Genomic DNA, 27833 nt, shown 5'->3' with positions numbered 1-27833 from the left:
ACTTTACACTTTTGAAGTCTCTCAAAAAGGATCGATTACGCAAAAAACAAGTGAAGCAATGATATCACGTTACAAAGAGGCTAACTTAATTGTGACACTGTTTTGCTTTTAGCAAAACCCATCCAGGCTATTATAATATCGATAATGAGCCAATTATCGCAACTCCGAAACTAATTCATCATTTTTCGCAGCATCATAGCGCATGATGTGTGACACATGCTACAAATTGGTTACAAATTATTTGCATTAAAGCATGCAGAGTGCCTGAAACTATTTATGCAAAAAGCAGCATGTGACATTAATTACGATGATGAATGTGGTGCGATTATTTTGAGGCGCATTACATGTAACAAAAAATTTCACATAGTTTTCAAGCCTCTCTACTTTAGAGTGTAAGCGATGAAAATTTCATTAAAAGTACCTCTTTCGCTCGTCGAATAACAGACAATTCATTGAAAATGCTCTATGGGCGAAAAACGGGTCAAATTGATTCTTTATAGGCTGCAGATTGACACCTTGGGGGTCAAATGGACCCCTTAAGTGAATTTTATGATCTCTTAAGGGATCAATTTTTCCGTTAATAAGGACTCAAACGTTAAGAAATCAACATGATTCCCTTTCGAGTTTGTCATCTACAGGCCCGAAAAATCGATCCTTGCAAAAGGTCAACTTAATCCCATAAGAGATTCAATTGACCTTGAATTAACCTTGAACTTGTAGATGACCAAATCGAAAGGGAATCAAGTTGATTTCTTAAGGAATCAGACTGAGCCCTTATTAACGGAACAAATTGATCCCTTTAGATCTAAGAAAATTCACTTAAGGGGTCAATTTGACTCCCAAGGTGTCAATTTGAAGCCTTGATGGAATCAATCTAACCCCTTTTTCGCCCATAAAGCATTACATTTGCAAAACAATTTAATTACCGACGAGTAAATTGGAAATATGTGTCTGTTATTAGGGATCATATGTTCAAGTTTCGGACAATTTAAGACTCTTTTTGACAAACATTTTCTATACCGATGAATGTTGATAATGTTCGTTATCCGATCAATAGACGAAATACAATTTCGTATACATAAATTTTCATTAAATTGAACCCATATACATATATTTTGTCTCTTTTGAGAATCATTCAACCTCATTTTACACTCTGTATCTCTCGCAGTACAATTTGCTTTTCCATTTCCTTTTATTTTATTGAGTTACGTAAATATGCAGTTTCAGTAGTTTCAATGGCTGAATGTTCCAATCGTTATCTTACAAGCAGTATATTTTATCATTTTATCCTGTTAGGCACATCGACGACGATAACAGTTTGAAATTCCGTCTTCGTTTGAATGTCGGATGATTTTGTGCATTATTACAGGAAAAGAGCGACATAGCACCCATTCAACCAGCTAGCGCATTACTGAATATTGATTTTCATTGGATTTCGCCAAACGTGCAATATAAAGAGATTAAATCCAATGTAATTTGTCGTTCGAAACGAGCAGGGAGATGCAGTTTTTTAAGCAAATCATATCTTGTGCGAGATTTTGTCGTGAATCGAATGAAGGACTGACGAAGCAAGTCCAGAATAATTAACTTCAATGATTGGAATGTAGATCGGCATGTTAATTAAAATGTTATTGAAGCAAATGATGCAAGAATTTTTGTTCTACTTTCGATTAAAGTCCGTCTATGTAGCTGAACTCGAGATAATGGATTAGTTCCATCGAAGGAGAAATGATGAAAAGATTTTCTTCGAAATTGGTTTTATTAAATTTGCTGAACGAAAACGATGAGAAGTGAAATTGCAAAAATTTTAACAAAATGATGAAAATTGCATTTGAGTTTTATGACATCCAATTTATAGATATGTTCAAGAAATATGAGATTATTACTTGAACAAAGAAAAAGAGATTATAAATTGACATGAATTGCAATTTTTTGTGATATGATCTAATTAATTTATTTATTTCTCAAATATTTTTATTTTAATTGAAAAGAATTGATTAAATTTGACCTTTCTCAATTTTTTATAATATTTTTGTCCACATTTCGAAGAAAAAATCAAAGAAAAATTTTTGAGGTGTATGGAATTGTGAAATGATCATGAGGAGTATGAAAATGTGAAGTGAGGAGTACAAAATTGTGAAATATTTGCATTTCAATAGAAAAAGTCTACAGATGATAGGGAGTTCGAAAACATTCAAAAATTGTTAAGTGAGGAGTATGAAAATGTGAAAAGAGGAGTACTAAATTGTGAAATGAGGAGTACAAAAAAGAGTAGGTATGAAAAATTGAAATGCTTTATGGTATGTCGTTCTTTAGATAACTACTTTTTCTATTTTTAACTTTTTTACTTTAAATCATTGTGTTCTTCTATGGCTTACATAACTCGACTCAAAAGTAAACATATTTTTTTGCCAACATTCATGAATTAAGTTTCATTACAAAATCGATAAAAATATGTAAGTAATGTCCAGAACTAGACCTCTTTTGTTAAAAAAAAAAAGAATTTTATTATTTCTTATGTTTATTCTTCTTTCTTTTCTCATATCGATATTTTATTCAAACAAATGAATAGCTTACGATTTTTTTTAAAAAGAAAAATTATTATTAGAAAATGACTTTAATGCATTTTTTTAAAGTAAAAAAAATGTCAGAAAAAAAGGGAAAATTTTTAACATTTTTTTGTGTCAGATAAAAATCTTCTAAGCTGATCTTCAGGCTTCGTTGCATTAATTCCCAGCAAAGCTCATTAAATTTTTAAATACCTCGTAAATCTCAAATGCGCCCATCTCATAAAATAATTCAACATAAGAGCTAAATTTTTTTATTTGATTTCATCAAAAGTTTGCATGCCTCGCCCTCATTTCCACAATCCATAAATAAGAAATGATCGAATGTGTTCAAGCTGTTGCTGTCCATTCACTGCAGTGATTTCTTTGTAACTCTGCTTCACAAGAATTTTCTTTGTAAATCCTTTGCTTAGTCGTGCAGAGTTTTAAAGCAATTCCCGTCTGAACGATGTTTGTACTTTAAATCAAATAATTCTAAAATTACAAAGCTTCGTACAAAAACAGAAAAAAAACTATTTAATAACGGGGTACAGAAAAGTTTTATATGGAATAGAAATATGCTTTATTACAAAATTCTAAATTACATAAAACTAAAAAAAAAGTAACTTTGTACTCGTAAATCATAATTTCTACCTCACGTATATGAACAACTATGTAACAAATAACAACATTTTTAAATTATTTGTCGAGCACTTTTCGTAGAAGAGGCAGTGACGGGTTTATTAAAGGCCTTCAGTATTTTGTAAAAAAAAAATATTTAAATTTGAAAATGTTTAAAAAAATTAATAAAGTCTTTTTAAATTATTTTAAAATAAAATTAATTTATTAAAATTTTAATTTTAATTGAATTTAAATTTATTTTAAAAAATTATATTTTTTTTTAATCTTTAATCAATTTAATAAATAATTTTAAATATTTTTATAATTTATAAAATTAATAATTTAAAATATTTAAATAAAAATATATTAAATTTAATTTTTTTTAAATTAAATTATTTTATTTAAATTATTTTTAAAAAAATATTTTTAAAAATATTTTTTTAAATCTTTTATCAATTTAATAAATAGTTTAAATTATATTTAAATTAATAAAAATAATAATTTAAATAATTAAAATTAAAATAAATTAAAAAATAAATTAATTAATTTCGAATTAATAATAAATATAAAATTAAATTAATTAATAAAAAAAATAATTTTTATTTTTTTTTATCTCACAAAAAAAATAAATAAATCCGTCACTGAACACAGAGAAAAAGAGACAGATATGACGAGAAAAATTGCAATTTGCACAAAAATACTTGAATAAATTAGAAATTCAAACAATAATCCCCTTTTTGTTGAAGATATAAATTTCCAGTTAGAACAAAATTAATAATTGTTTGTGCTGTGCATCCAATTCATACGCATGCAGCGAAAACAACGTCGACAAATTATTATAAAATATTTAATTACGAAAGTACATTCAATCATCATACAAAACGGCTGATTACACTCTTACGACATGCCAAATTAATTTTAATTGGATTTTGGGCCTAAAAATAGTTTTGCGTGTGTCGTTTGTCGTTGCAATGTGCAAAATTTATCACAAACAAGTGTAAACCGCATTCCCATATTTTTCGTCAATAAATTTAAATTCCAACTTTATTAAAACATTTTTCGTCCAAGAACAAAGGAACAAACAAAAAAAAAACTCGTAACTAAGAGAAACGTGAAAACCTGACGTGACTCGATAAACAAAGGACAAAAAAAATGCGACTTGAGATGGCTTCAGTAGTTAACAACGCATTTGGTTCTCGTTTGGGGGATTGACATGTCTATTTACGTTTCTGCTCTGATGTATCCTTAGAGACGACCTTCAACTTGTGTATGCGCTTGTTGTGTTTGTTGTGTCTCTGCCAACAAACAAGCCGAGCACTGCGTCGATAGGAGAAGAAACGTACATAAATCCTGAAAAAACAATTTTTGTTTATGATGCAAACCGTTTTGAATTCTAAAATGTTGTTTTTTTTATTTATTTTTTTTTCTCTATTCTTTTGTCTTCAGCTCAATATAATGAGCTTCTTTATGGGTTTATAGAGACAATTTATGATAAATTACTGTTTTTTTATACTGAAATAATAACTTTTTTTGAGAAATTGTTAATTTGTTTCTAAATATTTTTTTAAAGAGAATTAGAGGAAAAAATTTCATCGAAGAGCGAATTTGTCGTTTAAGTGAAGGAACTTTAATCCAAAATGATTACAACATTTAATGGGCAATCAATCAGATTGTGTCTTGTGTTTTATCTGGCACGAATACGAAAATTTTCTTTTTATGGTTTTTATATAGAAAAAAATGTCCCAAAGATAAAAGTGTATTTATTTTTGATAGAATTAAATAATTTTGAATAAATTTAAAATTTTATTAGAATTAAATTTAATTAAAATTAATAATTAAATTAAATTAAATTTATTAAAAATTATTTGTAATTTAATTATTTTTTTTTCAAAATCAAAAATACAAATTTCTAAAAAAAATATAACTTCTAAACATTAAATTATAACTTAAAAAAAATCTTAAAAATATTTTCCAACTTTTTTTTAAATATAGTTTTCGGTATCTATGAATTTTTAGAGATATTTTAAGTATTTTTCTTTTGAATTGTTTTATTTAGCTTTGGGCTTTAAAAAATCTTTAGACAAAAATGTCAATTTTATAAAAATTGTTTTAAAATTTTTAAGTTGATTTTCGTCAAATTTAGAGAAGCTTTTTGTTTTTTTTTTTCTAAAAAATTTAAATTAGTTAATTTATTAATTTTTTTATTAAATTTTTATTTTTTCAATGGTTAAATTTTTCTTCAATTTAAATTAACTGAAATAACTTAAATTAAATTCAAAAAAAAAATAAAATTATATAAAATAAAAAATTAAGAAAAAATTAATTAAAATTAAATTATTTAATTATTTTAATTTTCTTAAGAATTATTATTTAATTAAAAAATTTTTTTGTATCTAAAAAAAAAATTATCAGACAGACGAAAATGAGAAAATTATAATTTTTACCGAAATTTCCTCAAATAAATGATCAAATTTACGACTTTAGATTGAACTAACGGAAAAACAATAAAAATCTTTTTTTTCACTAACATGTTCGTTTTTTGTCAAACACGTTCAAAAATAATGGACTTTAAGCATTTTGGGTTCAAATCAATACAAAATTACATTTTAAATGAAAAATCAACAACCTCACAATGAAAACTTTAATGAAACGAAGTGAATGAAAGAAAAAGAGAGCAAACATTAACGCACGTGGTGACAATATTTTTTTTCCTTCTTCACGAGTCGATAGAAAACGATGACGTTTATTTGTTCTTTTCTTCCAACTTCACGTGCGCTTGTGAATGGAGACGTCTGGTTGTTTTCATGTTCATACAAATTTTTCGGTTAACTTTTCATTCCCTGCGGAGATTTTGGCCATATTTATCATTAGTCTAGCAGAGGAGGCAAAATAAATTGTTTTTACCCTCTTTCATTGTTTTTTTTATTCGAAACTATTTTTCCCAAATAAATGCTTTAATCTCGAGAGATGGATGGAAACTTGTACGGTTAAACGAAGAGAGAACTATCTAAACACCATTAAAACTTTCTCGTCCCCACACGTGTGCTTGTTGCCTAAATGCAAATTTAATACCTGAGCGCCTCACCGACTCGTATGATGTCAAAACAAAAAAAAAAATAGAAAAAAAAATTTTTTTTTACGAAAACGAACCTATTGTGTAGTAATGTCCATCTATCTGGAATGTAGCACTTTTGCATTTTTTAAATTGCTTTGCGCCGACAGCAGGTGCTGCAGCAGGCGGCAGTTTAGAAGTAGATGCTTGTTGTTGTTGTTGTTGTTTTTGGCTGGTATCGCGAGATGATGATGCCACTGCTGACGATGGTGCGTTGCCCATACGCGATTCCGAGGCACTGCGCATTTTAAAGCGTTCCGACAACGCAGACACGAGTCCTTGACCGGTCTTTGTGTAACTCGAAGTTGTCGGTTTGTCTGACATGTTTGGTTAATTATCGACAATTTCGTGCAATTTCATTGGATATCTTTGGTAATTTATGTTGTTCTTGTGTTACATACTTAAATATCACTCTCGTTCTTCACTTGATAGCACTTTCTTCGTATTTATTCACAATTAATTAAGTTTGTGATTTCAACCCATTTTCTTGAATATACGTTAGTTGGTTGTTGTTGTTGATGATGATGCGGAGGAGAAAGTTTTGTGTACCAAATTGCCGGATAAGGTTTCAACTAAAACATTCGGAGAAGAGATCGAATTGATAACAATTTTGTATTTAGTAGGTTGAACAATTTATTTTAGTTTTTTTAGAATTTTTTCTGACACTTTTTTATTAATTTCTAAAAAAAATAATTTAATTTTAATTATTTTAAAATTTTTATTATTTTTTTTATTAAATTATTTTTTTTAATTTATAATTTTTTATGAATTAAAATTTAATTTTCACCATCGACGGTCGAATTTAATTTTAAAAGTTAAATTACTTTAAAATATAAGATATTTTTTTTAATTTATTTTTATTTTATTATTTTTTTTTAAATAACTAAAGGACCCGTATTTTTCGTTATACCCATCTATAGTTATTTTTTTTTATTTTTTAAAATTTTTAATTTAATTATTTAAATTTATTTTTAATTTACAATTGAATAACTTAATAATTCATTTTTTTTTTAATAAAAAATTTATTTTTATTTTATTTTTTTATAATAATTTTTATTCATAATTTTAATTTAATGAATTAAAAAAAAAATTAATTCAAAATTTTTTTTTAAAAATTAATAAAAAAATATTTGAAATAATTAATAATTAATTTAAAATAAAAATTATATTTATTAAAAATTAAAAAAATATTTTTTATTTTATTTTTAAATATTTATTAAAATAAATAATTATTTAAATTCGATGAAAATTTGAAGAAATGAAAAAATTAAATTAATTAAAATTATAAATTAAACAAAAAAAAATAATCTTAAACATTTAAATTTGTTAGAAAAAAAAATTAATAAAAACAATTTCTGAATTAATGATTAATTTAAAAAAAAAATGTAAAATTGAAGCTTTTCCTTTTTTTTCTAAAAATAAAAAGGAAATCCTATTTTCCAATCTAACATTAGTAGAAACGCGAACAATAAAATTTTTCACAAACACTTGAAATGCATTTTGAGTGAAGTTTTGCACGTAAGATCGATTATCTGTTTGAAAAATTAGAAGTCTCACGAGTCGAGTGATATTCGTGTCACGTTTATAATTTAATTTTGTTGTTTTTTATTATCCTTCAGTGTGCTTCAGTAGTGCAAAAATCTCGAGTTTGAGTTTGAATTTAATGTTAACCGTCAATATGTCCCACACCATAAAAATTTCTATTTTTGCCATGCAAGTACTCTAAATAACTCTTGACAAGCCAAAATGATTGCTTGACATAAAAATTAAAATGTTAAGTGCTTCGAGACGTTAACGTCATGTGTTCATGTATCTACGAAAAATATGCTGGAAGTTGAGGCAAACAGTCGTAGTTTATTAAAATATTATTTCATAAGTAACCTAAATTTGTCCCTTTTTCCATATAACAATTCATGATTAACATCGATAAATAAAATTATACATGAACAAACCTCGTTTATCATAAAATTTGGGGTTGAAAGAATTTTCTTGTTCGCACAACGAGTCCTTTTTTTGGCCGATTCCTTTTCATTTTCTCGACAACGTTTTGTACTTTTTAAGTTCAAGGTTCGTTTTTGCTTGTTCAGCAAGAGTACTTAATGAGAGAAAATCGATAAAAGGAATTGCGAAAAATCTCTTCAATTTTGCATATTTTTAGTCAACTTTTCAAGAAAATTTTGAATAAATGCAGAATTTTGCAAGAAAGACAATTTTTGATGTAATTTGTGAATATTGATCAATTTTCGGCTATTTTCAAGTTCAGGAGATGAGTAATTCTTTTCAATCGCAACACGTCTCTTGCATGTCAATAATATGTCAATGGCAATTTCGACATTTTTTTTTTTTTTTTTTTTTGGAAAAAAGCATAAAATAGATAAAAACAAGTTTAATAAAGTTTTCGTGAAATAATTCACAAAAGTGGATTTTTTAAATTTTTTTACTGACAGTGAAAAGATTTTCTTTTATTTTCTTAAAAAATGCACGAGAAAAAAATATTTGATAGATGGTTGAAAAAAATCTCATTTTTGACAAAATAACCATGTAATGTAAGTGTTAGACGTGAAAAGGGAACAAACATTACATGTACCTTTATCCCTCGGAGGCATAGATAAAAATATTTTATAATGGAATTTTCTTGGTGTTGCCTCTACTACTTCTGCTTCGCTTTTTTTTATTTTATAAATGTTGTTGACTTATGTTTATCTCTCTCATACTCGAGTCTTCTGATCTGTTATCGTCAATCGCAGTGTCGAAAATTTGTGTTTCGATTAGGTTTTGGTTTATAAAAAAACATGCGAAAGATATTTTAAAAAAAAATCATAATTCTTTAAAAAAATATTTTTTCATTGATTTTTAAATTTAAAATGTGGACCTGTGAACTTCGTTCTACCAAATGATTTTTTTGTTTTGATGTTTTTAAATATTTTCAATTTTTTTTTTAATTTTATAATTCTAAAATGACAAATTTAATTACTGTGGTATTGATAAAAATTATTTAACAGAAAATAATATAAATTATTGAAATTTATTTATAAAATTATAAAATAAATTATTTATAATTATTAATTATTTATAAAATTTATAAAATTATAATTAAATAAAATCAAAAATTATTAAAAAAAAAATTATAATTTTATTAATTATTAAAAAAAACTATTAAAATTTTAAAAAATTATTTTTAAAATATTTTAATTTGAAAATAAATAATAATTTAAAAATTTATTATTAATTTATTTATTAATTTAAAAAAAATTTTTTCAAAAGTTTAAAAATAAAAAATCTGTTAAAATATCGATTTTTTTTTATACATATTTTTCATTTTTAATTTTTTTATGATCATCACACTTCAAAAATTTTTGAATATTAGAATCGAAAAAATTTATGAAAATTGTAAAAAATAGATTTTTTTAGGTATTTAATTTTTTAATTAAATTCCTTTAAATAAAAAAAATCATAATTATTTTTATTAAAAGTTAATTTTTATTAAAATTTTTTATTTAAAAATTTTAAAATTAAATTATTTTTAATAATTAAGTTATTAACTAATTCAAAGTTAATTAAATAATTTTTTTTTAAATTTGTTTATTTTTTTTTTAAATTATTTATTTTTTTTAATAAACACATTTTTTTTTTATAAAAATTAATTTTAAAATATCTAAAACTAATTATTTTTTTCTCGCCATTTTTTTCGTGCAACAATTTCTTACAATCTTCGCCAACCTCTCGAACATCACAATCAAATAACGTGATACTGATAACGCCATGTCACGGCACAAAGTCATGTACTTTGATTCAATATTCGGGACATGGATATAAAGGAGATAAGGACATCTTGTATAAATATTTTATAGCGATCTATGATGATGGCGGGTGATTATGAATATTGAATTGAGTCACGCATAAAACGGAAGACATTTGTTTGCACGAAGATTTTTCGTTTGGGAAATACTTCGGAAAACATGTTAAGGACTCCTTTTGATGTCTTCGCATGCCTTCGAGGAAAATTGTCAAATAATTTTCCAAATATTCGACTAAAAATCTCTCAAGTGTTTGAAAGAAAAGAAGAAAAAAATGAGAAAAAATTGACGAAGAAAACCGGAGATGAACGACTGATCAGACAATATTTTTATTTTATGGAATTTCAGGAGGAAATTAAGACGCTATTATGCTATTATTATAACAGCTTTGTATTTATTAAATTTGCATAGTCGTGCCTTATCACAGCTTTAGATGCATAGCCGCGCCATACGCCAATGTTAGATCAATATCGGATGTTCAAATATCCGGTGTTTGTAATGAAAATGTTCTCGTTGCTCGAAGAAAAGTTACTCCTTCTTCGCTTTTTCTTCCTTTTTTGACGATTTAAAATTACATTTTCATTACCTTTTGTCTGTACATCAAAAATTGATCAATATCTCGGATTTTTTTCGTCTCAAAATTTAATTTAAAACCTTTTTCCCAACACTTGAGTATCCTTTTAACGGTCATTGCATCCAATAATAGGGTATCGAATTTCTTGAAATTACTTTTAAAAAATCATGGGAACCAACTAACTCGATTACGGATGGCTAATTATGCCCACATAATGTTTCCAATAATTTTTTCGTTAAAAATCCCATCATGGAATGAGGTAAAAATATTATAAAATTTTATCAATTGTGTAACGATACAAAAATAAAACTTTGTCGCAACCTACGTTAATTAGCGTCTGATAACGCAGCGACACACTCGGCAAATAATAAACCGACCGCTGCCTGCGATGGATGGAGAGGAAATGACAACCGCCATTTCACCCACTCTCTGCGTATAAAAAATAAATAACAATATAAAACTAAACGACAAAGCAAATAACAGTTATAATAAAATGAACGGGAAATTGTGTATTGATCACAGCTGATGGCTCCGAATGTAAGGAGAGAGTGTGGAAATGTCACGAACAGCTTTTCTATTTTTTTTCTTGTAGTACCGCAATTAAAATATAAAAATATTTTTTTTATGTCAGTTATTTGCATTGTTTAATGAGAAAGTGCAACATTTTAACTTTTTTCTAATTTTAACCTTTTTTAAATAAAAAAAAATTTATTGATATTTGATTTTTTTTTAATTTTGTGTTTTTGAATAATTTTTTAGATCTATGTTACAATAATATTTTAAATAATTTTTATTTTGCCAAATTTTAAATAAATATATTACAATAAAAAAATAAATTAATTTAAATCAAATTCAAAAAGTATAAATCTTAATTAAAAAAAAAAAATATTTTTTTTTAAGATTTAAATATTTTTTTAGAATTTTTTTAAAATTTCTATTTTGATAAAATAATAATATTAATTAGTTAAAATAAAATAAAAAAAAAATTAATGAATATCTTAATTTAAAAAAAAATTAGAGCTTAATTTTATTTTTATTTTTTTTTTATTTTAAAACTAAAATTTTGATAAAATAATAATAATATTAAAAAAAATGTTAATTAATATAAAAAATTATTAAAAAATAATAAAAATAATTAATTTAATTTTAATAATATTAAAATAAAATAAAAATAATTATTATACCTTATATAAAATAATAATTTTAGTAAAAATATAAATAAATGATAAAAAAACAAATCAATAAATAATAGAAATGAAATTATAAAAAAATAATAAATAAATACCTGAATAGCATTGAAAAAATTTTCTCCTTTGCAAAAAAATATTTTTTAAATAAATTTTCCTCTTCATGTACAGAAATAACAAATATTGGCTTAAATTGATATTTTTATTCGATACCAAGAAAAAAAATAAATAAATAAAAACAAAATATATAAAAAATTATTTATTTTTTATTTATCACTTTTCTGGTCATTGCGTGAACTGCTTTTTAAAATATTAAAATTTTTTTCACAAACAACATTTTTTTCTGTAAATAATTTTTGAATGTAAATAAACGTTGAAAATTAATTTAATTAATTGTATCTGAATGACATTTCATCTCACGACACTGCACTGATTTTTTCAGACCCATAAAAAATTTTTAATAGACACAACATTTACGAAAATTTGGATTGACATGAAAGGCAGAAGATAGTCAATTAGCGATGAAGCGAATCGTGATTTTCTTTGTCGTATTTTTTTTTGTTGAAATTATTGAATATTCATGAAGCACTGAAGCAATTTCTTTTAGTTGTTAATAAATAATTCAATTATTTTATTAAGAAAAAGGGATTTATTTTATTAAATAATTTAAAAACAAAAATTAACTTTTTTCTGAATTATTTATTTTATTTTTTTATTTAATTTAATTTTTTATTTAAAATGCATTTTCAAGTGTGTTTCAATAAATTCAATTTTTTATTCTATTTTTTTGAATAATTTATTATAACGTTAAAAGTAAACATTTCATAAAGTAGACCGCAAATTCCTGAATTTATTTATTTTTCTAACATTTTTTGTTCTAAATATTCATTTTATTTCGTTTTGTTTCACTTTTTTTTTGTAACTTTTGCTGTAAACAATGGTCAGAATCATCTTTTTTTTTATCGCGTCTCATGTTTCACGGTACAAAACACATGCAAAAAAGTATTTCAAACAATGTATTTTTGATTACTGTGTGCTGCTGGCGTAACTGCTAAGGGACGAGATGTTGCTTAGGTACACAAAAAAAAATATTTTTCCACTCAATGTTTGGATTTTGGTTTCGTTTTACATGTTTCATTAATGAGATTTGTACTTTTTTTTACAAAATTTCCTTTTTTTTCTTTCACAATTTTTTTTTGTTTGCGGATTTTCTAACGAATTTTCACTTTTTTTCTATTTACATATGTTAGCATTGAAATTTTTATCTTTTTTATCAATTTTTTTTTTTTTGTTAGCTCAATGCTGATTGTTTTTATCCATCGTCGTGGAATTATGTCCGATCCACGTGTATTGTGAACGATTACTGGCAAAAAGTAACAGATTTTCGCTGAGATTCATTAAAAAGTCCGTATTGTTTGAATGTCGTCGTACGCACGTCGCTGAGTGAAAATCTCGTTGGCCACAATGGGATGAGAGAGAAAATTCAAAGAGAAATGAGAGAGTAACTCAGAAAAAGACCGATAAAAGTGCGAACAGATGTTCTGTTACTACGGTTTTCATTACCATGGAAATTTTTTTTTAAAAAGAATTTTTGTGGCGACGACGGCGAAGGAAAATGCAAAAAAGGAGAGATGATGGTTCAAATCATCTGATTGCATTTTTTGTTGGATTTAGTTAATTTTATGAATATTCATGGATAACGGGTTTTCATTGGTAGGGAAATAATCTGGTCAGCTGTTGACATTTTATTTAAAATAACCAACTAATTGCATGTGCCTTCTTTTGAACGGTTTAGTGACAAAAAAAAAGGTTTTTTTTTAATTTTACACTGAGAGAAAAAAACTTAAGAGAAGGCAAGCAGAACTTTGATAAGTAAAATTTTTTTAATTTAATTTTTTTTCTAATCATAAAGAATTTCAAATCAAAAATGATTTTTTTTACAAACATATTTAAAAAAAAAATTTTTTTTTGTAAAATAAAATTTTATATATTTTTTTTTAGGAAAATAATGAATTTTAAATATAAAATTAAAAAAAAAATTAATTACTTTTTTTTTATTTTTTTGATAAAAAAAAACGATCTTTTAAAGACCTTTTAAATTTATTTTTTTTTTCAGAGCAATATTTGAATTTTTTTTATTTATTATTTTTTATTTAATTAAATATTGCTAAATTATTGAAATTTTGAGTAAAAACAGTTTAAAATATTTTTTTAAGCAATTAAAGCATTTTGGTATAATTTTTTAATTTTTATACATTTTAATACAATTAATTGTAAATTTCTTTTGAAAATAATTTTTTTGAGTTAAAATCTAATTTAATTACTATTAAAATAAATTTTAATTGATTTTTTGAATTTAATTAATTTTTTTTAAATTTATTTTATTTTATTTAAATTTAATTAATATTTAATTTAATTTAATTAAGGAGAGTTTTAAATTATTTTTTTTTATAAAAAAAACAATCAAAATAATTTTTTCAATTATTTAAAATTTTTTAATAAATATTTTTTTTCCTTCAGAAATCCTTCGGTAAAAAAAACGTCTTACTGTAAAAAAAAAAATATTTTTTCGCCTCAATCCCGCAAGAAAAGATGAAAATTTTTTAATTATTTTTCTTCAATTTTAAATTGAATTTTAATTACTGCTCTCTCTTTCGCACTGCTACACGAAATGTGTAAATAACTACGGATGCGCCATTTTCCGTTCATCTTTCGCTGCTTTTAATATTAAATTCAGTACCAGCCATGTTCCTTCCTTAACGAAAGAGGACTTTAATTAAAGATATGAAGTGTGTGTCTTTGCTCGCTCCTCCGCTATTAGAATACTGCGATGGAATGTACTTGAAGTGTCTGTGGCCATTTGTTGGGTATTTGTTTCAATCCCTTTTTATATTTTTTTTTCTTCTTCTCTTCATTTTATTGCGTTCTTATTACAGTGAGTTGTTATTTGTTGGTTGGTTTAATGTTTCAAACGGATGACGTTCATTACAGCAGCAGCAGCATAGTTTAACTAAAGTGTTTTATATTTCACAATTTAATTAGTTTTTCCACAGACGTCAGTCAAGTTAACTAGTTTTTCCAGAAAATGAAGGAAAAAAAATTTAAAAAACCAGACGTCTCCATTTTTCGTTTTTTCTTACCGCATTTCGCAGAAAAAATGCGGTAATAAATTTAACTTGTTTTTTTTTTAAGGCAACATGATAAAAAGTTCAAGAGGAAACAAAAAATGACACTAATTTCGATCTCTTGTGTATTTCAGGTGCTGCCGGGTTTGTGACGAAGAAAAATAAATTCAATTACCGCATCTTGTTAACATGTCACTCTTTCTGCGAAATAATTTGCTCGACACACATTGAGTGAGATGACACGCGCTTCGTCGTCACCAGAAAACAGGACAAAGCAGCAAATGAGGGAGAATAACTCAATTTTTGTCTGTGTGGCACGTAAAACAAACAGCACAATTAATGTGAGAGATGCCGAGATTTTTGCTCAAACAATCAACAGGTAGCGTCAAGAAGCGACCTTGTAACGTAGCGTCGAGTAGCCGAAGTAAATCGATCGAATGAAAAGATTTCATTTTCCGATTATTTCGTGCGATAAATCGGGCGTCCTCTTTTAATTTATAATCATCATCACTTTTTCTTCTTTCATTCATCCCTTTTCTTTTATTTTATCAAATTAAGGCTTTTAATTAAATTCTTTTCTTGTAAGCGTCGTCTTTAGTTTGTAAGACAATACCGCGGGAGGGACGGAACAAAAATCAACGAACAAACTGACACATTTACACATTTTTCTTACAACGAGATGTAGTTATCGGCACATTCAATCTAAATTACTTGGAATAATATTTTTTTTGTTTTTCATATTTTTTACTCACAGCTGTTGTTGAAATTTTTTTAAATTTTATTTTAAATTTTTTCTTAACTTTTTATTTAAAAATTTCAAATAAAATATTAAAAAAAATAGAAAAATTGGAAAAAAAAATAAAATTGATGACAAAAAACTTTAATGAAAAAATTAAAATATTTCAAAAAATTAAAGCTTGTTAAAAAAAACTTTTTTTTATTAATAAATATATCAAAAAAAAAAAAAATAATTAAAAAAATTGGAGTTAAATCTTTAGAGAATTTTTAAAAAAATCAATTTAATTTAAATTAAATTTCAGGGAAAACTAATTAAAAAAAAAAATAATAAAATCACAAAAAATAGAAAAACATTAATTAAAAATAAAATTAATAATTTAGAAAAAATAAAATTAATAAATCTGCTCTAAATAATAAAAAATTATTTAAAATTAAAAAAAAAATGAGAAATACAAAAAATGTTTAACTTAATATTTTATAAGAAATTTAGTTGATCAAGAATTTTTTTATTTTTTATTCTAAAATGAGTTTTTATTTCTCCAACTTAATTTTTTTTAATTAATTAAAAATAAAAAAAAATAAAATTTTTAAAAAATATTTATTTTTTTGAATAATTATTTAATTTTCTTAACTTTATTGTTATTGACAAATTTTGATAATAATAATAGTTTCGAATTTTATTCAAAATTACGGAAAAAATTTCAAGAGCAACAAATATCATTAATAAAACTTGATGGCATCACTCAAAGTAAATTATATTTAAAAATAAAAAAACTCCAATTATTTATCGTCTAGTCGTTATTTTAAGCTGTCATGCCACTTATGCATGTCCTCATTGACTTTGCATGTCATGCCACTAAATCTGATTATTTTGTCTGGCTTTAAATAATTTTTCATTTTATTTTCATTTAAAAAGCTCAAATTATTCCTCATTTGCATTTCATTTTTGTTTATCAAAAAAAAAAAATCTTTCGAACAAATGCATAGAAATTGAAACCACAATCGGGTCAATTACAGTCTTCGTCAGTCGCTCACTTCTGCCAGAGAAAATTCAAATTTTTTTCCCATAATAATATTTTAATACAAATAACATTAAATGCTGGTAAAACATCGAAAAACGAGAAAAAAAAATGAAAGAAGATGAAGATGAAAACGAAGCACAGACGAGACTTGATTACTTAATTTATTCAAACAATTTAGAGTGTAAATAGGACACTAAATGCCTCGCAGCGATAAAAGATAAAATTTGAATATTTCATTGGTGTGCATATTTTATTTTTGGGGGGATCTCGAAATATTTTTCCCGGCATAATTGGATATAAAGCGAATTTAATCGTTTTTTTAGTTGCCTAATGTCAGCATTTATTGGTTTAATAAAAAGGAGGTTTTCGCCCATCAAAGACGACAAAAGTACAGAAAACGAATCAGGAATAAATTGAGTTAATAAATTTATTAAGAGTTGCAAAGTTAAAATGTCATCGATTTTTGTTTGTTTTTGCTAATAATTTTCTTTTATGGGACTTTGTTGTCTCGGAATGAAAACAGATTGTTTGCTCCCGAAATTGATAAAATTCAGTAAGCGTCTCGATGATGGTAGAAAAATTGAGCTTTTAAGCATGGAATGGAGCAGAAAAAGGGATGTTTAATGTCTTATTTTATTGCATCGCTTAGGAACGCAATAAATTTTTGTTTCTTGCAAGTCGTTAGAGGTAATCTGTGATTTATTGTCAAAGAAAAAGCTTGAAAGTGGGAGTTTTTTTTCTCCGGAAGATTAAGAGGACCTTTGAGAGTTGTTTCAGACTGATTACTGTCTAGCTGGGTTTTTGCTCTGTGATGTGATTTTTTTTATAAAAAAAATTAACTAGAAAAAAATCAACCAAAGTAGGATTTACATTATAAGATGTTTTTGCAATTTTTGCATGCAATTTAATAATTTTACTATTTTTTTCTTATTTTTTTATTTTATTAAAACTTTCTTTTAGCTTGTTATTTATTTAAATTCTTGTGAAATATTTAAGGCAATTTTATTTGTTTTTAAAATCTTTATGCTAAGTTTTAGTTTTTTTTTTTTCATTTAAAATAATTTATTTATTTTCTGGTGATTTTTATTTTCTAAAATTTCCATATTGACGGATTTTTATTTCTATTAAAATCTTATTTTTTTTAAATTTTATTAAAAATTTTTCAACTTTTTAAATTCGATAATATTAATTAAAAAAATAAATAAATAAAAATCTGTTCAATTGATTTTTATTAATTTTTTCTTATCTTTAATATTTTTTTTTAATTAAATTATTTAAATAATTTATTATTTTTTGTTTTAATTTTTAAACAAATGAATTAAAATATAAAAAATAATTTCAAATGTTAATTCAAAGTAAATTTAAAAAAATAAATTATAAAATTAATTTAATACTAAAAAATTAATTTTTATAATAATTTTTTTATTTTATTTTATTTAATTTATTAATTTTATTTATTTTTTTATTTAAATTTTATAATTAATAATTTTATTTTTTAATATAGTTTTTTTTTAATAAAAAATTAAATTATAAATAATAAATTTAATTAAAGTTAATTTAATTTTTTTACATTTTTAATGAATTTAATTTACCAAAAAAAAATTAATTAATTTATTTTATATTTTTTACGCAAAATTCTAAAATAAATTCTTCATTATTTAAAATAAGCATAATTTTTAAAGCAATTAAATTTATATTGCACTTCAACTTTGTCCTTGAATTCCATTTTGTTCATCATCACAAACTGCATTTTACTGCACCCTCTCGACATACCGCACAAATTTTTAATTATAAATTTCTCCTTCCGTCTCTTTCAAACAATTTTCCCACATGTTTGAAAAATGTCATTTCACATTTTTTTTTTAATTTTTACGAAGACACAAAGAAGGCAAAAAACAAAAACACAATTTTACGCGTCAAACATTTTCGAGCGAGAATTAATTGTGAGCCTTGTCGTCATATCATGAATTTTATCCGAGTGAAATTTGAATAAATAATTTTTCTTTAAATTTTTGTCGGATGAGCATCACTCAACGAATCACTCAAGCATCTCGTCTCCGTTCAGGCAATTTATCACGGCGAAATGTCAAAGTGAAGTGAGCAAAATCTCTCCTTCTCCGTTAAGTGGGTCGGCATCGTTTGCGGAGGCAACTCTAATAAAAAAAAAACTTTTCTGCCATTGTTTTTAAGCTTCCATCTGTGAAACACGGGAACAATGGCACGAAACTAGTCGAGTTGCTTGCACAAAGTGCAGGTACGTGCGGTTGGTTACTCTCCATCATCATCTCTTCTTCGCATCTCGTCGAACAAATATTCCGACAAGAACATGATGGAAGCAACACAAAAAAAAATCTGCTTTGTCTTTAAAGGATGTGCCATGATTTGTATTTGAATTGTGTGCATAAATTTTATTCTTTACGCTCTAATGGAGAAAATTCCAACAAAAAAAATCGTTTTTCGCAGGAAAAAAGTTCAGATGTGAAATCATCTGTTAGTTCGGGCTTTCAAAAGACCATATCAACTGAAAGGATCGCAAATAAATTCATGTTTGTTTGCAAAAGACAAAAAACAAGCCACAAAAGACCAACGAGTATTGACGAGGGGACATATGCTTGTGACATGCCATTTACGTTTCAATGGTTGTTTGTTTGTACTTTTTAAAGTGAAAACATGATGAACATGGTGCCTGCCGATATATACGGGACGAGACGAGAATTAAATGAATTAATTGAAACAGTTTTTTTTTGTTATTTTGTGGAAAATTTCCAAGAAGTGACACAAAATATCACAAAAAAATTGTCAAGTCTGCTGTTGCACATTTTTGTGATATGAATGTAAATTATTTTTTCGTTATTTCTGAGAATTTTATTCATTTCAATAAATTTTTGTATTTTTTGTAATATTTTAATTTTAAAAAGAATTAATTTTTATTGACAATTTTTCTGAATAATCAATTAGATTACAATGTTTTTCAAACTTGTTTTTTTTTTATTTTCATAAAAATTTTTAAAATAATTAAATTTTTTCCTATTTTTTTATTAATTTGATATTTAAATAAAAAAAGAGAAATATAAATAAAATAAATAAAGAAATTAATAAAAAAAAATTAATTAAGGCAATTTATGACTACATTTAATTATTTGTTTTTTAATTAAAATATTAATTAATTTAATATTTTGTTAAAATTAAATAAATATTTAATTTTTTTAAATTTAAAGAATTTTGAATTAAATATAAAATAAATTTTAAAAAATTAAATAAAAATAAAAAATTTCATTAAATAATAATTTTTAAAAATTAAAAATTGAAAAATATAATTGAAAAAATTTAAAACAAATTAAAAAAATTAAGTAAATAAGATAGAAAAAAAATTATATCTAATTTAAAAAATATCTTAATAATAATAATTAAAAAATAAATTAAATTAAAAAAAAATAATTTATTAATTTCATTCGAAAATTCAATAAAAAAATTTTTAAAATATTTAAAAAAAAATAATAATAACTAAATTAGTGTGTCCAAAGCTTGAGCTTGCTTGCTTGAAGCTCGAACCTGAAGTCAGGCTTGATGCCTGAAGTCAGGCAAGCTTTTCGAGCTTCAAGCCTTCAAATTTTTTAATAAAAATTTTCATTTAAAAATAATATTGAATTAATGTTAAAAATAAATTTATAATGACTTTTATTAAAAAAAAATTATTAATTTATTTTAATGTGTAATTTTTAATTTTTCATTAAAATTTAATTTAATTGAAAATTTAAAAATTTTTAAATGAATTAAATTTTAGTTAAATAATTTTAAATTTCTTTCGATATTTGACTAAATTTTTTAAATTTTCAAGTGATTCAACACTCAAAAAAAAATTAAAAAAAAATTTTTTTTCAAGCTTCAAAAATCAAAATTTAAAAAAAAATTTTCAACAAACTTTTCAAAATTTCAATTTAAATTATTATCCAATTTTCACAAATTTGCTTCAAAAACTTTTAAATATTTGTATTTTTAATTTTAATTCATTATTTTCGACCAAAAATATGCGAAAAATTCAAAACAAAATTTTTAGAAATTGTTAATTTGTATAACTATATAAAGGCTTGAAGCTTGAGCTTGAAGCTCGAGCCTGGCGTCAAAAAAAGCTTGAAGCTCGAGCCTCAAAAAGCTCGAGCTTTTGGACACACTAAACTAAATAATTTTTTTTATAATTTTCTTAAATTTTTTTATGAATGATTTGTTTGAAAATTTACTATTCCTCGTTGAATTAAAAAAAAAAAACTAAAAATTAATTTAATTTAATGAATTTTTTTAGCAAAATAATTTTTTTTCAAATGCGCTTTTATTATTATTTTTGATGTAGGTTGGAACGTTTCAAAATAAGTTCAATTAATTTTTATATTTTTTTCACAGTTTATTCAAAAACCCGAAAACAACAAAAAAAAAACAGTTGCAACTATCCTCCAACAATTTTAAAACACATTTTCCAATCCCATTTCCACGCTGTTGACTTTTGAATTGATTTTTATACATTTTTTCCATGCCCAAGTCCCGTGAATGACGATGATGAATAACAAAAAAAAAGAACTCCATTATTATCTTGTTGCAAGTTTTCAATCATCAATTTAATTCTTCGAAAGCTCTGAAAAGCGTCGCTCGCCGTTAAAATGAAAATAAAAAGCTATTTAATGGTTTAATCAATTTGATATCTACAAAGCATGTAGCACGAACAAAAAATTATAAAATAGTGAAAAAAAAAACTTATTCAGCTCAAGTATTTAATGGAATGCAATCAATGACACACAACACTTTTGTTCATATATGGAGAAAATTGTGAGAGCGATGGAGTGCTGCTATTAGATTGAAAATGTTTCGAAAGCAATCACGATCTGATTGGGGTGAAATTTATGTTATGTAGCGGCAGCAACAGTAACTAACAGACAACATTTTGTTTTTAATCTCAACTTTAATTGACTTTTGATGAAGTTTTTCGTTTAATTTTTATTTTTTTTTTGCTTTTTCTGTGTCACGAGTTGAGACATAGACAACTAGTTGCAGGTGCATAAAATGATTTATTTTTAAAATCTTTTAAAACTTGCATTTTATTACGACTGTTCGTGTAATTTATGAAGGTATTTTATGAATAACAAATCTAATCCGCAAGTTAAATTTAATTTTGTATAAAAATTTCAAATTAAAATTAAATCCAACTTAATAGAATTTTTTCAAGAAGCTTCATATTATTTTTTTACATAATAAAAAATGTACATTATTTAAATTAAATTAATTTTTTTAATAAATATTTATTTTATAAATTAATTAATTTAGTTTTTAAATTTATAATTTTTTAATTTATTATTAAAATTTTAAATATTTTTTTTTATTTTTTCATAATTTTTGAGATATTGTTCAAAAATTTTTTTTGTCAATATAAAAAATAAATGAAAAAATATATGAATTGGTTTATTTTTTCCAATTCTTGAAAATTTTTAACAAAAAAAATTTCATCTAAAATTAAAGAAAAAATTATGAGTTAAATATTTTTTAAACTTCTATCATTTTTGAATTATTTCAAAATATTTTTAGATTTAATTAAAATTCTTAAGAAAATTTTATTTCTTCACGCCACGTTTTTTTTGAATTGTCACAAAGTAGAAAATATTTTTTACAAAAAATTTAAAAAAATTAAATTTAAAAATACTGTCAAAAATTTTTGAGACAATTTTGTATAATTCTGAACATCTGAGAAATTTAAAAAAAAATTAAAATTCATAAAATTTTTAGAAAATTCAGAATTTTGTTGAATATTTTAAGAATTTTATTCAAGAAATATTAATATATTTTTAAAAATTTTTTAATTTATTTTAAATGTTTTGTCCTTTGCTCAAAATTTATTAATAATTTAATTTTGTTAGATTTTTTTTAAATTTTAAATTATAATTTTTTTTAATGAAATTAATTTTAAAATGATTTTTCTATTGAAATATTTTTTAAAAAATTTTTGAAAATATTTAAAAAATTTTTGACAATAATTTTTAATTATACAACAATTTTTTATCAATTTTAAATTAGAAAATTTTAATAAAAAAAATTAAAAAAAAATTGATAAAAGGTCAAAAATTATTTAAAATTAAATTAATCATTTTCAGTTATTCTTTTTTACAAAGAATTTTATTTTTGCAACACCCTTTTTCGTTCTTTTTTTAATATTTCTCAAAAATTTTATGTTTTTTTTTTAATTTTGAAAACATTTTTTTAAATTTTTTATTTTAATTTAGTTTTCAAATCATAACTTGACATTCAATTTCCATTTAATTTCCTCAAAAATTTCTTAACTTTGACAGTTAACAAACCAAATATCGGTGTCAATCACATAAAATGACGTCCTTTTGTCACTTCTCCTCAAAACTTGACTGACATTAATTCTCACACACATTTTCATATCATTCATTTTCGCTCGCGGCAAATGTCCAACAATCAAGTGGAAAATTCTTTTTTTTTTAACGTATCAAATTAAATAGGAAAATATTCGATTTGCTTTCATTGAGAGTTTCATTCTCTCTCTTAAAAAAGCAATATAATATCTCACTTTTGCAAAAAATAACAAAACAAAAAAAAATACAAAAGAACGCTAATACAATTTATTGTTTGGATATTAAAACCTGAAGCTTTTCCTGTTATTTTTATACAACTGCCTGTAGTGCAATAAAATTGATTTCGCGCAAATCTAAATCGATTGTATTTTTTTTATTGTTTGTTATGATTTTTTTTTGGTCCTCACAAGGCACTTTTAATGATTTTTATCAAAATACATTATTATGTCGTCGACGGAAAATTTTATTGCAGTTTGATGAAATTTGATCGAAATTTATGAGATTGTCAACGCACACACATCGCAGTTAATGTCTTTTGCGTTTTAGGCAAAAAGAAAAAAAAATAAAAAAGAAATTTCACGTGTTCAAGAATTTTTTCTTTCTTTTGTAGGATGGCCATTTTTTTTTAAATTTACAGAAAAATTGTTTATTTTGTGCCAAAGTTCGTTTTCTTCATTAAAACTTTTGTTTTCTTCGACAAACTTGAAGAAAAATATTTTTCAGGAAGCTTCCCTTCCGAGAATTATTTGACTTTCTCAACTGTTTTGTTGTTCATTGCGCCCCAAAACACAAAAAAAAAACGTAAACAACAACGAAATTGATTTTACCGAAAAACGGTGGCGTCGTCATTCGTCATATTTCGTAGTAAAAAAAAATATTTTTCGAAGGAAACCGGATCAAATATACGATGATAAGGACATAAAAGACATAACAAATCCATTTTTATGTTTCCTTATGAGAGTGAGAGAAAGGCAAAAAAAAAATGTGTGCGGTTGGTTGCGATATTCATGGGAACATTACCCTACTCCAGAAACATTATAGCTTGAAGCATACTCGCTTTTTTTACATTAAGAAAGAAATTTTCGGGATTTTTTTTTTCGGTTGTAATAAAGAAACAGTGCTCTTGAGTGCTTATATTCGTTGCGTAATCGAAGATATTACGGACACTTTACCCTTATTTGCTTTCTTTTCCTCTTTTTTTTTTCTATTTACTTATTCGTTTTTTTTTTCGCTTTCGAGTTCATCATCGTCACGTCGTGCTTGGATGTTTTCACGTGTAAAATGTTGAAAATCGAATTTTTCGGCGTAACGGAAGTCAAAGTGTGAGTGAACGACGACTTTATTAACCACTAGATGATTTTTTTTGTGTGTACAATTGAGGCTTTGTCTGGTTGGATGATAAAATTTAATGAGGCTATCGGGTTTGTTGCTTCTTATGATTTTTTTTGTAAAAGTGGAAAAAAAAGGGAATAAAAATTAAATAATAATTTGAATATTAATTAATAAAATAAATTAATTAATTAAACAAATTATATTAAATGAAAAAAAAAATTAAAAAATTAAAATTTTTATAAAAAAAACTATGTCAAAACAAAACTATGTCAAAGGAAAAAAAAAATTTCATTTTCAATTTTTTAGCAGTTTTGAGCTATAAAATGATTAAAAATGATAAATTAGAGCCCTCTGAAAAATTTATATCCATTTTGAGCAATATTTGACAAAAATAGCTTTGACACAGTTTTTGACACAGTTTTTTTGCTCTTGATTTAGTTTTAAAAATAAAACTATTTCAAAGAAAAAATTTTTTTTCAGTTTCAGTTTTTTGGCAGTTTTGAGTTATAAAATGATTAAAAATGATAAATTAGAGCCCTCTGAAAAATTTCTATCCATTTGGAGCAAGATTTGTCAAAAATGACTTTGACACAGTTTTTGACACGGTTTTGCTCTTGATTTAGTTTTTAAAACAAAACTATGTCAAAGGAAAATTTTTTTTTCAGTTTCAATTTTTTGCCAGTTTAGAGTTATAAAATGATTAAAAATGATAAATTAGAGCCCTCTGACAAATTTTTATCCATTTGGAGCAAGATTTGACAAAAATGGCTTTGACACAGTTTTTGACACAGTTTCTTTGCTCTTGATTTAGTTTTTAAAATAAAACTATGTCAAAGAAAAAATTTTTTTTCTGTTTCAATTTTTTGGCAGTTTTGAGTTATAAAATGATTAAAAATGATAAATTAGAGCCCTCTGATAAATTTTTATCCATTTGAAGCAAGATTTGACAAAAATAGCTTTTACACAGTTTTTGACACAGTTTTTTTGCTCTTGATTTAGTTTTTAAAACAAAACTATGTCAAAGAAAAAATTTTTTTTCAGTTTCAATTTTTTGGCAGTTTTGAGTTATAAAATGATTAAAAATGATAATTTAGAGCTCTCTGACAAATTTCTATCCATTTGGAGCAAGATTTGACAAAAATAGCTTTGACACAGTTTTTGACACAGTTTTTTTTGCTCTTGATTTAGTTTTTAAAACAAAACTATGTCAAAGGAAAAAAATTTTTTTCAGTTTCAATTTTTTGGCAGTTTTGAGTTATAAAATGATTAAAAATGATAAATTAGAGCCCTCTGACAAATTTTTATCCATTTGGAGCAAGATTTGACAAAAATAGCTTTGACACAGTTTTTGACACAGTTTTTTTGCTCTTGATTTAGTTTTTAAAATAAAACTATGTCAAAGGAAAAAAATTTTTTTTTTCAGTTTCAATTTTTTGGCAGTTTTGAGTTATAAAATGATTAAAAATGATAAATTAGAGCCCTCTGACAAATTTCTATCCATTTGGAGCAAGATTTGACAAAAATAGCTTTGACACAGTTTTTGACACAGTTTTTTTGCTCTTGATTTAGTTTTTAAAACAAAACTATGTCAAAGGAAAATTTTTTTTTTTCAGTTTCAATTTTTTGGCAGTTTTGAGTTATAAAATGATTAAAAATGATAAATAAGAGCCCTCTGACAAATTTTTATTCATTTGGAGCAAGATTTGACAAAAATAGCTTTGACACAGTTTTTGACACAGTTTTTTTGCTCTTGATTTAGTTTTTAAAACAAAACTATGTCAAAGAAAAAATTTTTTTTCAGTTTCAATTTTTTGGCAGTTTTGAGTTATAAAATGATTAAAAATGATAAATTAGAGCCCTCTGATAAATTTTTATCCATTTGAAGCAAGATTTGACAAAAATAGCTTTGACACAGTTTTTGACACAGTTTTTTTGCTCTTGATTTAGTTTTTAAAATAAAACTATGTCAAAGAAAAAATTTTTTTTCAGTTTCAATTTTTTGGCAGTTTTGAGTTATAAAATGATTAAAAATGATAAATTAGAGCCCTCTGACAAATTTTTATCCATTTGGAGCAAGATTTGACAAAAATAGCTTTGACACAGTTTTTGACACAGTTTTTTTGCTCTTGATTTAGTTTTTAAAACAAAACTATGTCAAAGAAAATTTTTTTTTTTCAGTTTCAATTTTTTGGCAGTTTTGAGTTATAAAATGATTAAAAATGATAAATTAGAGCCCTCTGACAAATTTCTATCCATTTGGAGCAAGATTTGACAAAAATAGCTTTGACACAGTTTTTGACACAGTTTTTTTGCTCTTGATTTAGTTTTTAAAATAAAACTATGTCAAAGAAAAAATTTTTTTTCAGTTTCAATTTTTTGGCAGTTTTGAGTTATAAAATGATTAAAAATGATAAATTAGAGCCCTCTGACAAATTTTTATCCATTTGCAAGAGCAAAAAAGATTTGACAAAAATAGCTTTGACAAAGAAAAAACAGTTTCAATTTTTTGGCAGTTTTGAGTTTTGATAAAATGATTAAAAATGATAAATTAGAGCCCTCTGATAAATTTTTATCCATTTGAAGCAAGATTTGACAAAAATAGCTTTGACACAGTTTTTGACACAGTTTTTTTGCTCTTGATTTAGTTTTTAAAACAAAACTATGTCAAAGAAAAAATTTTTTTTCAGTTTCAATTTTTTGGCAGTTTTGAGTTAAAAAATGATTAAAAATGATAAATTAGAGCCCTCTGATAAATTTTTATCCATTTGAAGCAAGATTTGACAAAAATAGCTTTGACACAGTTTTTGACACAGTTTTTTTGCTCTTGATTTAGTTTTTAAAACAAAACTATGTCAAAGAAAATTTTTTTTTTCAGTTTCAATTTTTTGGCAGTTTTGAGTTATAAAATGATTAAAAATGATAAATTAGAGCCCTCTGACAAATTTTTATCCATTTGGAGCAAGATTTGACAAAAATAGCTTTGACACAGTTTTTGACACAGTTTTTTTGCTCTTGATTTAGTTTTTAAAACAAAACTATGTCAAAGAAAAATTTTTTTTTTCAGTTTCAATTTTTTGGCAGTTTTGAGTTATAAAATGATTAAAAATGATAAATTAGAGCCCTCTGACAAATTTTTATCCATTTGGAGCAAGATTTGACAAAAATAGCTTTGACACAGTTTTTGACACAGTTTTTTTGCTCTTGATTTAGTTTTTAAAACAAAACTATGTCAAAGAAAAAATTTTTTTTTGTTTCAATTTTTTGGCAGTTTTGAGTTAAAAAATGATTAAAAATGATAAATTAGAGCCCTCTGATAAATTTTTATCCATTTGAAGCAAGATTTGACAAAAATAGCTTTGACACAGTTTTTGACACAGTTTTTTTGCTCTTGATTTAGTTTTTAAAACAAAACTATGTCAA

The 27833-nt window shown here is 24.2% G+C and overlaps 1 protein-coding gene across 1 annotated transcript in view; it reads right to left on the bottom strand.

Moving 5' to 3' along the window:
* The window catches only part of LOC134828487 (dual specificity calcium/calmodulin-dependent 3',5'-cyclic nucleotide phosphodiesterase 1-like), a 105861-nt gene extending 99258 nt beyond the window's left edge, over positions 1-6603 (bottom strand). Inside the window, exon 1 of the mRNA XM_063841466.1 lies at positions 6318-6603. Coding sequence (XP_063697536.1) covers positions 6318-6603 — 286 coding nt within the window. The remainder of the gene's footprint in view (positions 1-6317) is intronic.
* Between the last annotated feature and the right edge of the window lie 21230 nt (positions 6604-27833).

This window comes from Culicoides brevitarsis, chromosome 2, assembly GCF_036172545.1.
Source record: "Culicoides brevitarsis isolate CSIRO-B50_1 chromosome 2, AGI_CSIRO_Cbre_v1, whole genome shotgun sequence".
Classification (NCBI taxonomy): domain Eukaryota; kingdom Metazoa; phylum Arthropoda; class Insecta; order Diptera; family Ceratopogonidae; genus Culicoides; species Culicoides brevitarsis.
Note: the sequence above shows the minus strand (reverse complement) of the source record. Positions and strands in the feature narration are given on the sequence as shown.